Source organism: Hemicordylus capensis, chromosome 12 (assembly GCF_027244095.1).
Source record: "Hemicordylus capensis ecotype Gifberg chromosome 12, rHemCap1.1.pri, whole genome shotgun sequence".
Taxonomy (NCBI): domain Eukaryota; kingdom Metazoa; phylum Chordata; class Lepidosauria; order Squamata; family Cordylidae; genus Hemicordylus; species Hemicordylus capensis.
The window spans coordinates 19,662,414-19,677,984 of NC_069668.1; the positions used below are offsets into that span (position 1 = coordinate 19,662,414).

At 47.7% G+C, this 15,571-nt stretch overlaps 1 protein-coding gene across 2 annotated transcripts in view; it reads left to right on the top strand.

The window, feature by feature from the left end:
- GALNT17 (polypeptide N-acetylgalactosaminyltransferase 17) overlaps positions 1–14,979 on the top strand; it is a 68,513-nt gene extending 53,534 nt beyond the window's left edge. Inside the window, exons 7-11 of one of the 2 annotated variants that reach the window (XM_053274974.1) lie at positions 5,635–5,820; positions 6,730–6,867; positions 7,973–8,068; positions 10,340–10,507; positions 11,169–14,979. In XM_053274974.1, the coding sequence (XP_053130949.1) occupies positions 5,635–5,820; positions 6,730–6,867; positions 7,973–8,068; positions 10,340–10,507; positions 11,169–11,297 (717 nt within the window). In that variant the 3' untranslated portion in view covers positions 11,298–14,979. Of the gene's footprint in view, positions 1–5,634; positions 5,821–6,729; positions 6,868–7,972; positions 8,069–9,331; positions 10,233–10,339; positions 10,508–11,168 lie in introns of those variants that run through there. The other variant, XM_053274975.1, reaches the window with a different exon arrangement.
- Positions 14,980–15,571: the final 592 nt, after the last annotated feature.

Below are 15,571 nucleotides of genomic sequence, written 5' to 3' on the forward strand. Positions count from 1 at the left end.
TGTGTGGCTAATTTTTCTCTATATTGAATGTTGGGGGTGGCTGCCAGGGTCATACTTTCCCTTGGTTGCCAAAACTTTTAGGGGCGATCCGAGAAAGGGATGGATGGTCCTGACCTCAGAAGTCATCTGTTTTTGTCCCCGTGTCTTTCTGTCCCCATCTTGACGGAGGAACAAAGGAAGCTGCCATATACAGAGTCAGACCATTGGTCCAACTAGCTCAGTATTGTCAACCCAGACCGGCAGTGGCTTCTCCAAGTCTTTCTCAGCCCTATCTTGGAAATGCTGCCAGGGAGGGAACTTGGGACCTAGGTGCTCTTCCCAGAGCGGCTCCATTATCCCCTAAGGGGAATATCTCACAGTGCTCACACATGTAGTCTCCCATTCAAATGCAAACCAAGATGGACCCTGCTTAGCAAAGGGGACAATTCATGCTTGCCACCACAAGACCAGCTCTCCTCCAGTCAGTTTGCGATTGCTAACCTGGTTGTTTGTGTTATGTTCTGCTTTCATTTCCAAGCAGATTTTTTTTTTAGATGACAGAAATTGAATTCTTAACAATTGAATCTGATGCCAGTTCAGAATGATGCAGCCACAGTTGTAGAGCATCTTCTTTGCAGAAGGCCCCGGGTTCAATCCAATGCTCCACATTGGGGAATGCTCCACATTGTCTAACTTGAGGACGGGATTAAAAGTAGCCTTTCGTGCTATTAGTGTGACATCTCGCCTTCTCGTCCATCTCAGAAGCTTTGCTAAACGAAATCATTTTGCCATTGGAGAGAAATTAAATTGTCCCTTTCTTTCTGGAAACCCCCCCTCCCTCCAAGGAGCTTCTGCAGTATGTAAATGTATTTAAATGTAATCGACTGAGTAATCAATTGGTTAAAAGCCAGGCACTTAATCAACTCAACAAACCTTTCATCAGTTTAAAGCGATTACCTGCCTCTTGTTGGCCAGAGGAATTATGTTTTCATAGAGATGATGTCTCTTTTTGAGAGGCAATCAGTGTCTCCCAGAGTGATCATTCATGGCAGGAATTAGCATCTCCGCGTGATTACAGAGCCCTGTTGAAAGTCTCCCTGGGAAGACTGCAGCCCTGGGCTATCGAGGCTTCCTTCTGGAGACTGCTTTCCAAAATAGCTGCTCTCCGTGGCGTGTGGCAGGTTTGAAAGAAGGAGAGGAGAATGTGACCTTTCTTCGCTGACAGTGGCAGCCAAAGAAGCCACACTCGCAATGCTAATAAAAACCCAGGGAGGAATATCGAAAGACGGATTAACAGGGCAAGGCAGGCCTGTCTGATTGGCAAGGAATTCATCACAAAGGTGCGGGTTGCCCTCAAACTGAACCAGATCCAGTTCGGCTTGAACTCGAACCGAACCCACCCACCCCCAGCTGGTCCAGGGGTTCTAACTGCTAAAAAACAAGATTTCGCTTAATAAACTCACTGCTTGCAGGGGGCACTGTGGGGGCTGTGGGAAGTTTCCCGGCTGTTCCCCCTTTCCCCGCTGGCCTCCATTCGTCCCGGTTCAGGCTGTTTTAGTCCATTTTCAGCCCGTACCAGGCCTTTTCGCACTGGTGGGAGCAGTTTTGGAGGCCACCACATAGGCTCACTGGCCATCTGCATGGCCTGCGTCGTGGAAGCCCCCGCTGGAGGCGGTGAGTTTGTGGGATTTTTAAAAAATTTCTTTTTACTGTTACAGCTCCTGGACTGGCTCGAACTTGAGCCAAACCGGTGGGGTATGTTCGGGGGTGCCAACGCTGAACATTCCCGGTTCCGTTTGAGTCCATTTTGGACTCGAACGGAACCGGGCATGCCAGTTTCATGCACACCCCTAGTGCAGTGTGGGTTGCCAGCCCCATTCTGCCGAGCAGTCTCGGTCGAAGGTGGATCTTCTTGCCGGAGGCCAATCAAGAGAATCTGCCTGCTTGCAGGGAGAAGGTCCCAAGTCCCCTCCCTGGCAGCATCTCCAAGATCGGGCTGAGAGAGAGACTCCTGCCCGCAACCTGGGAGAAGCTGCTGCCAGTCTGTGCAGACAATCCTGAGCTAGATAGACCAAGGGCCTGACTCCGTATATGGCAGCTGCCTATGTTCCTACATTGTGTTTCTACGAACCTGCTCCCCTCTACCTTACACCCATGTCCACGATACAGTTGTGTGATCTAGGCTGTGCTGTCAAGATGGGCTTACCATTTCCCCGGGGAATGCTGCAATCTGGATCCATCCAGAGAATGGAGGCAAAGTCAAGCTGTACTGATAAAGGCAGTAACTTGGGTTGAATGCAATCAAGCATGGATTCAGGGGATGGGAGGGATACTTGATGCATGAAATGCAACCCTGGTTCTTCCGTCCCCAAAGTGCTGCGTTCTGCAGGTGCTCAGCTGCTGTGTTAAGACCTGGGCAAAATAAGTTAAATATATATTTTCGACTTCCTGGATAAAGCCGTGGAAAGGACCGCTGTGGGCCAAGCTGTGCACAAAAGCAATCTCTGGCAGCCTCGCTCACAGTCCCGTTGGCGGGGTGTGTGTGTGTGTGTGTGTGTGTGCTTTCAGCAGCTGCTGGTGCTGTCAGGGAACCACAGTTCTAGGCGCCTTGCCCAGCCCCAACAAAAAAGGTGCCATTAGGAAAGCTGGGACGTTGCTCCAGGAGGTTCAGGCTTTGGCAAAACACTTTCCGTGAATCCATTTTCTTTTTTAAAGAATGCCCTACCCCCACCCCCCCGGCCCATTCTTCAACACTGCAGCGAAAATAAATCCATTCCAGATGAAGTGTGGGAATAGGAAAGAAAGCACCGTTAATGTTCCTCCCTGCTATGGCAATCCACCCCGCCCCCTTTTCTTCCCTTGCCCCTGATCTTGGCCGCTTTCGAACCCCTTTCCCCTCTCGGGCTTACGTTGCAAGTGCCACGAACGTCAGCTTCTTTCTTGCTCACTGGACGATGGATGCATGATGGGATCTTTCGTTCCCTCACCAACCCGAGAATGCAAGCGAGTCGAAATAATTCTTGCGCGCTGCTAATCAGTCCCCTACGAACTGAGTAAAGAGTCGAGGTTTGTAAAGTTTGTAAGGTACGGTCACCATTGCACCTGCCTGATTTAAATTGGGAGCCCAAATGGCAGTCGCGATTAGGAAACAGAAAAATCCCTGAATACGTCGGGTTCATGATCTCCCATCGAGTCATTCACGATTAGTTATCTGCTTCCCTCTCTATGGTCACTGAACATTCAGCAGGGGTGCGGGAGAAGCCATCTATGTTGTGCAGACATCGCAGGAGCTGAAATGTCAGGAAGAAGACACGAGAGCTGGTTTCTTTTAAAAAGAGGGATGAAGGGGAGGAAATTCTTAGGCACCGAAGCTCAGCTTCCATTTCCTTTTAGAGAGCAACCCCACTCCTCACTGTGAGCTTTTGTTCCCTGTCTACTTTTAATTATCCCAGCTTGAAAGTAATTGGAATTTCAGGCCCCTACATCCCGAAAGGTAACGAACAAAAATGTACATTGTCATATGTGTAAGGCATGCATTTTTATGGTCCCTATTCCCCCGATTGTATTTATGGCCACTTCTTGCTGGTCAGTCACTACCCTAATTTTGTCCTTGGTTTTGCCTTCTCATCATCATGGAATTTGAGAGCTGGGAGTGTCCCTGGAGCTCATTTTCTAGGGATGTGCAAACCGGCTCGAAGTCAAGCCGGTTAGCCATCGAACCGGGCCAGCTCGAGGGCTCACCCTCAAGCCAGACCAGGTCCGGTTCGGCTCAACCTCAAGCTGAACCCCCCTCCCTGAGCCGACTCGGAGCCGGTTTGGGGGTTCTAAGGGGGGAACAATCCCAGCAACAGCCACTGGAGGGATGCTGTGCTGGGGCTGGATAGGGCCAGTTGCTCTCCCCCTGCTAAATTTAACAGAATCGCCACTTTTAAAAGTGTCTCTTTTCTCAGTTAGCAGGGAACATAGGAAGCTGCCATAACTGAGTCAGACCATTGGTCTATCTACTTCAGTATTGTCTTCACAGACTGACAGCAACTTCTCCAAGGTTGCAGGCAGGACTCTCTCTCAGCCCTATCTTGGAGAAATCAGGGAGGGAATTTTGAAACCTTCTGCTCTTCCCAGAGCAGCTCCATCCCCTGAGGGGAATATCTTGGATCTCTCAGCTTAACCCACCTCACAGGGTTGATGTGAGGATAAAAATAACTGTATACACCGCTCCGAGCTCCTCAGAGGAAAAGTGCAATAAGAATTGTAAATAATAAATAATAAATAAATAATGCAGGTAAAGACAGAAGGATCTTCCTGCCCTGAATTATCCCCCTCATCCTACAAGGAGGGGGAACACGACTCTCAGACATATCCGTATGTCCGCCCCTTTCGTTCTCCTCAGCGACGTCTGGCCCAGTGATGGGAACTTGGCAGGGGAAGGGTGAACATTTCACGGCGCTGCTTCCAGTGTGTTGCATGAGCTTAAGCAGCCTGCTGTCATTGCGATGATCCTTTCTAGGCCTTGGTGCGTTGTGCAGGCGTCCTCTTGGAACGCCCCCCCCCCCACCGCCCACACGTAATGGGCGATTAGGAGGAGAGTGTTCCTGCATAATGCACAGGCAGCCCCAGCGATGGCAAATCTGAGATCTCTCGCTCTTGTGAAAGAGACGTTTGGAATAATTGGCAAGCTGAAGTAGAGACTAACTCCGGGCGCATAAAATATTTGGACAAGCCCAGACTTTGAAAGCGTGGTTTATTTATTTATTTATTTATTTAAAAAGAGTCCCGGTTTCATTTTAAAAGCCGTCGCCTTTCGATAGGCAGATGCAAGCAGGGAGCGTGATGATAATCTATCGGCGTGGGCAGAAGGAATCCAAATAGCCGACAAGAGGTTCTGACTTTTAAGTCAGCCTGCTTAAGGCCACCCAAAACTTGCATCTCTGATTTGATGTTTTCAATGATTTTAATTGTACACCACCCAGCGATGCAAGTTTTGGAGAAATGTTTTAGATAGATAGATAGATAGACAGACAGACAGACAGACAGACCAGTAACCCTCAGACTATGCAAACTGTTGGATTCAGGTAAATGTGGCACATATGCAAAGTAATATGCAAAACAAGAAAGCAAATTAAGAAAAGCAAAATCATAAAGCAAAAGGAATAATGGCGCTTGTCACCTTCTGAGATCAGCTCACAAGGCAAGGATGAGGGTTCCAAGTCAGACCCTCTCCTCTGAGTGGCAGTGGCTTTCTCTGATTTCCACCCTGCCTGACTTGGAGATGCGGCCAGGAATTTCAAGCTTCTGCACAAAAGCTTGTAGGTACTCTTCCTGAAGTGGCCACATAGTCTGGGAAACAGACCAGCGGGGATTTGAACCAGCAGCCTCTTGCCCTCTAGGCACGTCACTTCCCCGCTGCGCCATTAGGTGGCTTTGCTTTGGGGTAAATATAGGGATAAGCTGTATTTTACCTCTATTTTGAAGGGGGCCGTTTGAAATTCAGAGCTGTCTTCTCGTCGAGTAGATATGGTATCCTCTCCGTTCTCCGCAGCATTCTAGTCACTGCCTTATAAGTCCAACCAGGGTTAGTTTTTGCTTTTGATGGGAGTTTCCCCCCGGCATTCATTCTCATTCTCATTCTCTCTCTCTCTCTCCCCCTTCCTCCAGGTCTGGCTCTGCGGAGGGAGCATGGAAGTACTTCCCTGCTCTCGAGTCGCCCACATTGAGCGCAAGAAGAAGCCCTACAACAACAACATTGGCTTCTACACCAAGAGGAATGCGTTGCGGGTGGCCGAGGTGTGGATGGACGGCTACAAATCCCACGTCTACATCGCTTGGAACTTGCCCTTGGAAGTATGTGATGAACTGTCATTGGAGGGGCCAGGGATCTGTACTCTTATGCAGATGTGGCTGGAGGAGAGCGGGTCTCGTGGTAGCGAGCATTCCTGCCTTTGAGGCTGTCCGACGAGTAGCCGTTGATAGACCTCTCCTCCATGAAGTGATCCAAACCCCTCTTCAAGCCGTCCAGGTTGTGGGCTGTCACCACATCTTGTGGCAGAGAATTCCACAAGTGGATGATGCGTTTGTGTGAAAAAGTACTTCCATTCGTTGGTCCTAGATTTCCCGGCAATCAATTTCATGGGATGACCCCTGCTTCTCGTGTGATGGGAGAGGGAGAAGAATTTCTCTCTATCCACTTTCTCCACCCCATGCATGATTTTATAGACTTCTATCATGTCTCCCCGCAGTCAGAAGGAAGGTGCTCTAGGCCCCTGATCATCTGGGTTGCCCTCTTCTGCACCTTTTCCAGTTCTACCATGTCCTTTTTTAGATGTGGTGACCAGAATTGTATGCAGTACTCCAGGTGTGGCCCAATTCAATCATTGCAAATGAAGTGACCAAAGTCCCACGGTGCTGTATCCTTGTTTATTTGAGCCCAACGCGTATCAGCCGAAGCTGCCTTTAGGGGCTGAATACTATCCACTGTAATCCTGTCATAAAAACACTCCTTCAAAAACAGGTGACAATATCTTAGACTAGCCAAAGCTAATGAAGGACATTTGCATCTGTAATTGGTGCTTCTCATTGGTCTTCACCTAATTCAATCATTGGCAGCATTTCCAGGTAGGGCTGGGCAGGTCCCTGACCGGGCCCGCGGTTCACTCCTCCCTGTCAGTCTAGACAGCCCTGACTAGATGGACCAATGGTCTGACTTGCTCTAAGACCTCTCCTTGTGTTAACCATGCAATGTTTCTCTCTCAGAATCCAGGCATTGATATTGGGGATGTCTCCGAGCGAAAAGCACTCAGGAGAAGCTTGAAGTGTAAGAATTTCCAGTGGTATTTGGATAATGTCTACCCAGAGATGCGAAGATACAATAACACCATTGCATATGGAGAGGTAATTACGAGCAAGCAAAATCAAATATAAATGTCCTGTATTGCCCCAACTAGAAGGTGACTCTGGATTTAAGATGATGTCTTAAAAGATAGAGGTTAAATTTTGTAAATATTGGGTAAATACCTGTATTGGTATTCATAGGTAAATTTTATAATGTACAGGCAAACCTCATTATTTGCAGTCCTGCTATTCACAGTTCTGCATATCCACAGTCGGAGACCCGACCTCAATATTTGCGGATATGAAAGGGTTAAAACTTGTGTATTCCTAGGTGGCCGGAAACGACTTTTTCTGCCCGCCCCCCAGAACCTAAGCCCCAAATTCCCATTCACTCAATGACTCGTTATCTGTGGTGCTGTTATCTGCTGAAATTGTCAGGAACGGAACTCCTGTGGATAACGAGGTTCACCTGTAACGTGCTGGCAAATTTACCTGTATTGTTAAATTGGGTAAATATCTGTATTTGCCCAAAAGAAAAAAGAAAAAACCCGAATTCAAGGTGATCCCCCTATATTTAACAGGAAAGAACTTGAGTGGGGGGACCTTCTCATGGACATGGGTAAATACGGTACATAATTGCACAAGTGGCGGATTTATACTAGGGTGTGCGGAAAGTTCCCCATAGAGAATTTGCAACTTTGATTTGTTGAGTTACCTCTGTGTTTGGGCTGAACTGGGTTGCGATCTCGTCGGTTGCGCTCTGCAATGCCCCGTGAATTAATTCCTCATCTGCCAAGGTCTACGTCAAGAGGCAAGCAGTCATTCCTTCCATAATTCATTTTCCACGGCTAACACAAATGCGTCTTTATGGAGGCACCTTTTACTGTTTCAAGTCACAATTTCGCTCCCTGCTGTCTGCACAAGGGCTCTGCTCAGATTACCGTTTCAAAAGGCAAACCCTCCCTTTTAAGAGAAGTGGTTGATTGTAAAGCAAAAAAGTGCTTTAACAAACTGTGCAAAGACCGACACCAACCTATACATGGCGTCCAAAGCGCCACATTGGAGAGGCCCATCCCATTCCCATGAACGGTTGCAAACAATGGTTGTAAGCTGTTGGGTTACATGCATTTCTGCTGCAGGACATGCGTCTACATTTTTGTTACAGCTTCGCAACAACAAAGTGAAGGACGTCTGCCTTGATCAAGGACCGCAAGAGAACCGCACCGCAATCCTCTATCCATGCCATGGATGGGGGCCACAGGTTAGAATCGGCATCCGTTACCATTGTGGGGCTACAAGCGGAGGCGGCAGCAAGGTCTTGGGTTCAGATCTTGGATCGATGATGATGATAATAATAATTAATATAAATAAGAAGAAGAACAGCAGCAATAACTGGCCAGCTGGGCAACTGAATGGGAGGTTACGCTGGGGGCCAGGAGTCCCACCCCTTTCTGACCCCCATTCCAGGCAAGGCCCTTTGCTGTCATCTCCTTTGGAGACAGGCTCCGGGTCCCAGGTGAGCCCTCCACCTCTGGTTCTGCTCTGACCTTGCAGCGCCTCCACTTGGGCGTTTCTGGAGTGGCAGGGAAGGTTCCAGAGAGGGAAAATGGGCTCCTTGGGGAGGATGAGTTCCTCTGAGGGTGACCCCAGCTTCCTCGGAGCAGGTGGCTGTAAGAGGAGCAAGCCCAGGCTGCTCAGGGACTATAGGCCCTGGGGGGTTCTCACTGGGGCTCTGGCTGGGACTTGCTCTTTCCTCTTCCTCCTTTTCCTTCACCTTTTCCCCTGCCTCTGCTTCTTCCCCTTCTCCTCCTCTTTTATTTCCTCCTCTTCCTCCTCTTTTCTCTTCTTCTTCTTCCTCTTCCTCCTCCTCCTCTTTTCTCTTTCTCCCTCTCCTCCTCTATCCCTCCTCCTCCTCTTTCTTTTCCCTCTCCTCTTTTCACTTTCCCCCTCTCCTCTTCCTCCTCCTTTTCCCTTCTTCCTCTTCCTCTTCATCCTCCTCCTTCCTCTGCTTCCTCCTCCTCCTCTTTTCTCTTCTTCCCACCCTCCTCTTCTTCCCCTTCCTTCCTCCTCCTCTTCCTATTCTCCCCTCCTCTTTATCTTCCTCCTCCTCTTTTCTCCCCCTCCTCTTTTCTTTTCCCTCTCCTCTTCCTCCTCTTTTCTCTTCTTCCCTCCTTTCTCTTCATCCTCCTCCTTCCTCTGCTTCCTCCTCCTCCTCTTTTATTTTCTTCTCACCCTCCTCTTCTTCCCCTTCCTTTCTCCTCCTCTTCCTATTCTCTCATCCTCTTTATCTCCCTCCTCCTCTTTTCTCCCCCTCCTCTTTTCTTTTCCCTCTCCTCTTCCTCCTCCTCTTTTCTACCCCCTTCCTCTTCTACCTACTCCTCTTTTCTTTCCCTCTCCTCTTCCTCCTCTTTTCTCTTCTTCCCTCCTTCCTCTTCATCCTCCTCTTTCTCTGTTTCCTCCTCCTCTTTTCTCTTCTTCACACCCTCCTCTTCTTCCCCTACCTTCCTCCTCCTCGGGATCCCAGGTCAGCCCCAAAATTGTTCCTGACAATTCTCAGAACTGTCACCCATATACAGGAACATTTAATGGAACAGAAGAATACCGAGGGAAGCAGAGCAGACGTCAGACCTTTTGCTGGTTCAACTAGGATGACTCCTTGTTGCTAACTTTAGGCTGAATGCAAATGTCGGGTGCTTAATTACTTTTGTGAAAGAGAGTCGCGGTTCTCAGGCCTCCCCTCTGAACATCTGGGTTGTGGGCAGACCTGGTTAATTAAGGTTCTAAACATGCCTTGTTTGTTGTCTGGCGAAGAGAGGGATTAAATAATACAATAAGCAGCTGTCTCCTTCCTCCTCATAACCCCTTTTTAAAATGAAATCGGCAAACGGGAGGCATCCTTGTTGCAAGCCATCAGTTTGAAGAGAATGAGATGGACGCTTTCAGGTTGGCATGTGTCAAATATGGTGTCCTAAACATGGGTTTTGGGATCAGCAGATGCGCATCCAAAAGGAAGGAAGAAGCATCTGCTGATCACAAAACCCAAGTTAAGGGTACCGCATTCCACCATATTCAAGAGGAATATTTATTTGTTTGTTTGTTTGTTTGTTTGTTTTTTATTTAACATTTAAATACTTACATATTCATATTTATATAACCCCTGCTAACTGGGCAAAGAGGCACCTTTCAACGTGGTGATTCTCTTTATTTAGCAGGGGAGAGCAACTGGCCTTCTCCGTCCCCAGCACAGCATCCCTCCAGTGACTGTGGCTGGGGTCTCTCTTACGCTTATTTTTAGATTGTGTGTGAGCCCTTTGGGGACAGGGTTCCATCTTTATGTATTCCATCTTCCTCCCTTTCTCTTCCTCCTCCTCTTCATTTTTCCTCCTCCTCCTTCTCCTTTCTTCTTTGCTCTTCCTCTTCTCCTTTCTTTCTTTCTTTCTTTCTTTCTTTCTTTCTTTCTTTCTTTCTTTCTTTCTTTCTTTCTTTCCCCCCCTCTTCCTCCTCCTCCCTCCTCCTCCTCCTCTTCCTCCAGCTTGCCCGCTACACCAAAGAAGGCTTCCTTCATCTGGGTGCTCTCGGGACCACAATACTCCTGCCTGATACCCGCTGCCTGGTGGATAATATGAAGAGCCGGTTTCCCCAACTCCTCGACTGTGAGAAAGTTAAAAGCAGTCTCCATAAGCGCTGGAATTTTATACAGGTCTGTAGTTGCCAATTTTTCACAGATCGAAATGGGGATAAGTTTGAGACACACACATATTGTCATACCTACCACTACCACCCTCCTTCTGCATGGACACCCTCCATCTGGTTTCTGCTTTGTTTATTTACTACGCAATATCTGGATCTTCATTTTATTTAATAACCAAGAGGGTATTACTCCCCTGCTAGCTGAGCAAAGAGGCACCTTTAAAGTGATGATTCTCTTATATTTAGCAGGGGGAGAGCAACTGGCCCTATCCATCCCCAGCACAGCATCCCTCCAGTGGCTGTTGCTGGGGTCTTTCTTTTTTAGTTTGTGAGCCCTTTGGGGACAGGAAACCATTTAATTAAATTAATTCATGTATGCATGCATCCATCCATCCATCCATTCATTTTTTCTGTGTAAACTGCCTTAAGAACTTTTGCTGAAAAGCAGTATCTACATATCCCTAGTTCTAGTAGTCGTATTTGTTGTGAAGTTGGAAAATAATATTTGCTACGTTACTGACACATCAAAGTCAGCTTCTGCGGCTGCACGTAGTGAGAGCTGGTTCTGAACTGTCTGTAACGGAGCCGAGAACAATTATGCCTTTTCAGGTGTGTGCAACTTGCTTTGATACTAGTGTATGCATTCCCCCTCCCCCTGTTCTTAATTTCAGAATGGCGCAATTTTAAATAAAGGGACGGGGCGCTGCTTGGAAGTGGAGAATAAAGGCGTGTCGGGCATGGAACTTGTTCTCCGCAGCTGCACGGGACAGAGGTGGGCAATAAAGAACTTCATCAAGTAGGCCCTTCACCCTCGACTCAAGAACTCTTAAGGCCACAATCTCGGAAAGCTAGACCTTTGAAACAACTCCTCTGTTCTATTCACAACGTCAGGGAATCTTAAGGGAAGAGGAGATTTCGTTCTTTGTTTTCCTTTTATTTATTGAAACTTTCTCTCCGCTGGATGAAAATGTTCTGGATCTGCAGGTCAGCACGCGAGTGGCGTTTCCACAGAGATGGCCAGAGACTGAAGTTGTAAACTGGAAGTGATTTCTCAGCTTTGTAAACCGCCCAGAGATGGACGTTTGGGCAGTCTACAAATTTGATGAGTAAATAAATAATAAGACACTTGTAGACCTTTCCCATTGCCTCCCCGCAAATGAAGACCCAGCAAAACGTACAGAAGAAAGGAGACCATGGATTTTATTTTATTTTTTTAGAAACCCACACACATCTGGCAGGCGAGATAACATACTAACGTCCATCATCCTCACTGCAGAAGGAGCACTAGAAGTGGTGTATTTGGTCCTCTTCTGGATACTTCTGTCGTCCCCTCTATCCGGGGCAATGAGACTGGCGGACTTCTGAAGGCACATGCAAAATGATTTCTTCATTCAGGCACCTTGTGGGGTCATCTGCAGAATAACCACCCCACAAAAACCATAATGTCCAGCACGATCACCAACTCCACACACACACACCCCACACACACACCTATGCCACCGCCTTTGGCATTTCATCCAGCCACTAATCTGGAAAGAGAAAGTGCATGATGCTACATGAACGTGTTGAGGATCAATCGGGGGAAGGAGCACCGTAACAACGTTTTCTTCCACCCAATACTGATGCGATGGGATGGCTTTTGTGGTCTGCGTGGTTTTTAAAGTGCAACCCTCAGAATGACAGAAAACCCTCATGTAACCTTGTGCAATTGTGCTTTAGAGACAAGAAGATGCACTCTCTCCCTCCCAGGCCAGAAATGGCTGTTGTGTTCCTGTGGGCTGCTTTGCCTTTCCCCACACCCCCACCCCTGACATTTGTGGACAGTCTTGTCTTCTGAAACCATTAGATAGCGAAAAGGAGAGGGTGTTCTTGACCGTTTGGTTCATGGAAGTGGGCCCAGGAGTGGGAAACTAATAAAATAATAATAATAATAATAATAATAATTAATAATAGAAGAAGAAGAAGAAGAAATAGGGGGGAAAAATACAAAGATCTACAAATTGAAATTGAAAGGCTGTGGCAGAAGAAGACCAAAATAATCCCAGTAGTAATTGGCACCCTAGGTGCAAGCACTTCAACACCGCAGGGGCCACAGAAATCACCATCATCCAATTACAAAAAGCAACTTTACTGGGAACAGCCTACATTCTGCAGCAATATCTATAATAATAATAACAACAACAATATTAATCATAAAATTCAGCCATCCCAGGTCCTTGGGAAGGACTTGATGTCAGGATAAAACAAACCAGTCAATAACACCTGTCTAACTGTGTAAACAACAACAACAATAATAATAATACAAGTTTATTTGTTAGCTGCACCATAACAAATTGTTCTCTGGGTGAAACAGACAAAACACATCCAATCACAGATAAAAACAGGTAAAATGCATGCAATCACAACACCTCCCCCCCAAAATACAAAATATAGTACAAAACCATTTAAAATCTTGGTTTCTGAAGTCAATTTATCGTTGACTTAATCTTCCAAGGGGTGGTTGCATGTGGTCACCCCATAAAACTGAGGGGCAGTAACGATTTTGACAGACAAGAGGGGGTATTTCTTCACACAATGTTTAATGTGTGGGATTCACTGTGATGCTCATTACCTTTTACGGCTTCAAAAAGGGATTTGGCCAAGTCAAGGAGGGGGTGTCCGGGATGGGGGGGGCTCTCCCTTCTGGAACTATCACCTATGGTGGTAAAGTGGAATTGTTGAGGGGAACAGCTGAGCACATGCTTTTGGGTGCAGAAGGTCCAAGTAGCTATCCTTGGTCTCTCCAGTTAAAAAGATCTCAAGCTGGTTGGAGACAAGTCTGAGACTCTGGAACACGGCTGCCGATCAGAGTAGGCAATGCTAAACTCGATGGATCAAGGGTCTGACTCAGTCGATGGCAGTCCGGGGTTGTAGAGGACCCCACCACGGCCCATTCCTGAGTATCAGTCACGTTTCAAAAGTGTCGTCCTTTTGAAACCCATGTGGGGACAGTTGGATCTAAACCAAATTCACAGCACGTGGGGGACCACAGAAATGGCACCCCGTCAAAAGAGGCTGGAAGTAGGCTCTTCTTCTTAGAACTATTAGCTGTGTTCAAAGTTGTACTAACGCACATTCTTTGCATGGATGAAACACAGACACCCCTAGGGTGGACTTGCTTGGATTTCCCATCCCCAACATCGGTTGGATTTGGGCCCAGATGGGGAGGAGCTCACAGTGTTCCAACGTGTCCTTGGAAGACGAACAGCTCCGCCCCTGCCCTCCGCCCCCTGGCTGGCCGCCTCCTACCTGCTTCAGGCCTGCCCACCTGCCTCCACTGCCCCTGACTCCGCCTCCACCTGTCTCTCCTTGTAAGCCCTTCCTGTTCCAAGGCCAGTTCAGCAGTGAGGGCACCGGAATTCTTTCCCAGCTCCGATTAAAATCCATTGCAGTCACACACACGCACACACACAGAGTCCACATCTCCTCCAGAATGGACGGGGTACGTTCACATATCGGCCAGACTTACCCAAAGTCCCTGCAAGCTCTCGGAGAGCACTTAACACACGATCCGGGTTTTTCATTGTGCGTTAGAGTGCAGCCCGATTTATATCCGGGGTGAAATATCCACGTTTTGCATCAGGTTTGTTTTTTTTTTGAAACTTTGAACTCGCAATAAAGCATCATGTTAAAGCCTGCTATCTGATAATGCTCCTGGCAAAAATGACAGTCCATAATGGCCTCGGGGTCATTTTCCTGAACCGCACCGCACTAGCAGCCGGCCAGAAACGGACGTCCGAGATCAGTTCTCCCGTCTCCCCTCCTCCAGCCCTGAGTTTGCTGCCGGCTGGCCAGTGTTAAAAGGAAGGAGGAGTGGAGAAAGAGGAACATGTCTGGGGTGGAGCAGGGGGCAAACTTGAATTTGCTCCAAAAAATGTGCGAGCCCTTTCCAGGTCATCTGGAAACTAGGCCACTCGTTCTGGGGCTCAGTCAAAGGGCAGGACAGCAGGTTTGCCCAGGTTTACAGGGAATTGCTCCCTTGCGAAGGTTTCAGCGTGACCTTTCCCCCAGTCCCAGAATTGTGGCACCCTGGACCTTTGCCTCCCTGGGAGGTTCCCCTCCATCCCAAAGCCTTAGGTATGCAGATTTCCTCATTTTTGGCCGCTTGCATGCATGTCCACTTTCCGTTTAGCTTCGGACAGCTTCCTTGGATGAAGTCAAGGTCTATGGTGGTTTCCCTACATTGTTGACTGGAGGCATGTGTGCATTGCTTTTCCTTCCGTATCCAAGAGGCAGTTTTCAAACTGATAACACCCCCATGTGACTCTTGACGCGGTCAGACTTCATTTCCCCGCCAAGGTGTCCCACTGCTCTGTTTACTTTGGCTTGGTTCACATGTTGGCCTGAGTTTACAAACTAGCAGTGAGTGAAAGTTGCTATCATTTTCTTCCTTCCGACTACATTACTGACTACAATAAATTTCAGCAAACTTTTGAGTGTCAAGCTTTTGTCCTCTCATATGTGCGTTCACAGATGTAGCCAAATACCTTCTTATGGTGAACAAAAACGTAGTAGGGGTTTGCATTTGCATTCTTTGGTTTGTTTTTTCAAAAAGATGGTGTCCAGTAGGTATTTTTGAATGCTATTTCTCCCCAAATCAGGAGTTTGCTCATTTAATAGCCAAGCCAAAGGTTGCTCATTTAAGAGCCAACCCCTCCAGCTTCCCACCCACATGCTCTTCTGCCTCTCTCCTTAGTTGCTGTGGGGCATCAATTTCTGCAATAGTTTCTGCAACCTAGGAGGCATCACTTTCAGCAAGCTTCTTGTAGGGGTGTTTGATGCCTTGGAGGTCAAAGCACCTGCCCCTGAAATCACTACAACTCCCAAGATACCCTCTGCCCCTAAAAATCACTACAACTCCCAAGATACCCTCTGCCCCTAAAAATCACTACAACTCCCAAGATACCCTCTGCCCCTAAAAATCACTACAACTCCCAAGGTACCCTCTGCTCCTGAAATTACTACAACTCCCAAGATACCCTCTGCCTTTTGCTGGAATTGCAGGGTGGGAACAGACAAAATGACTCTACTGCAA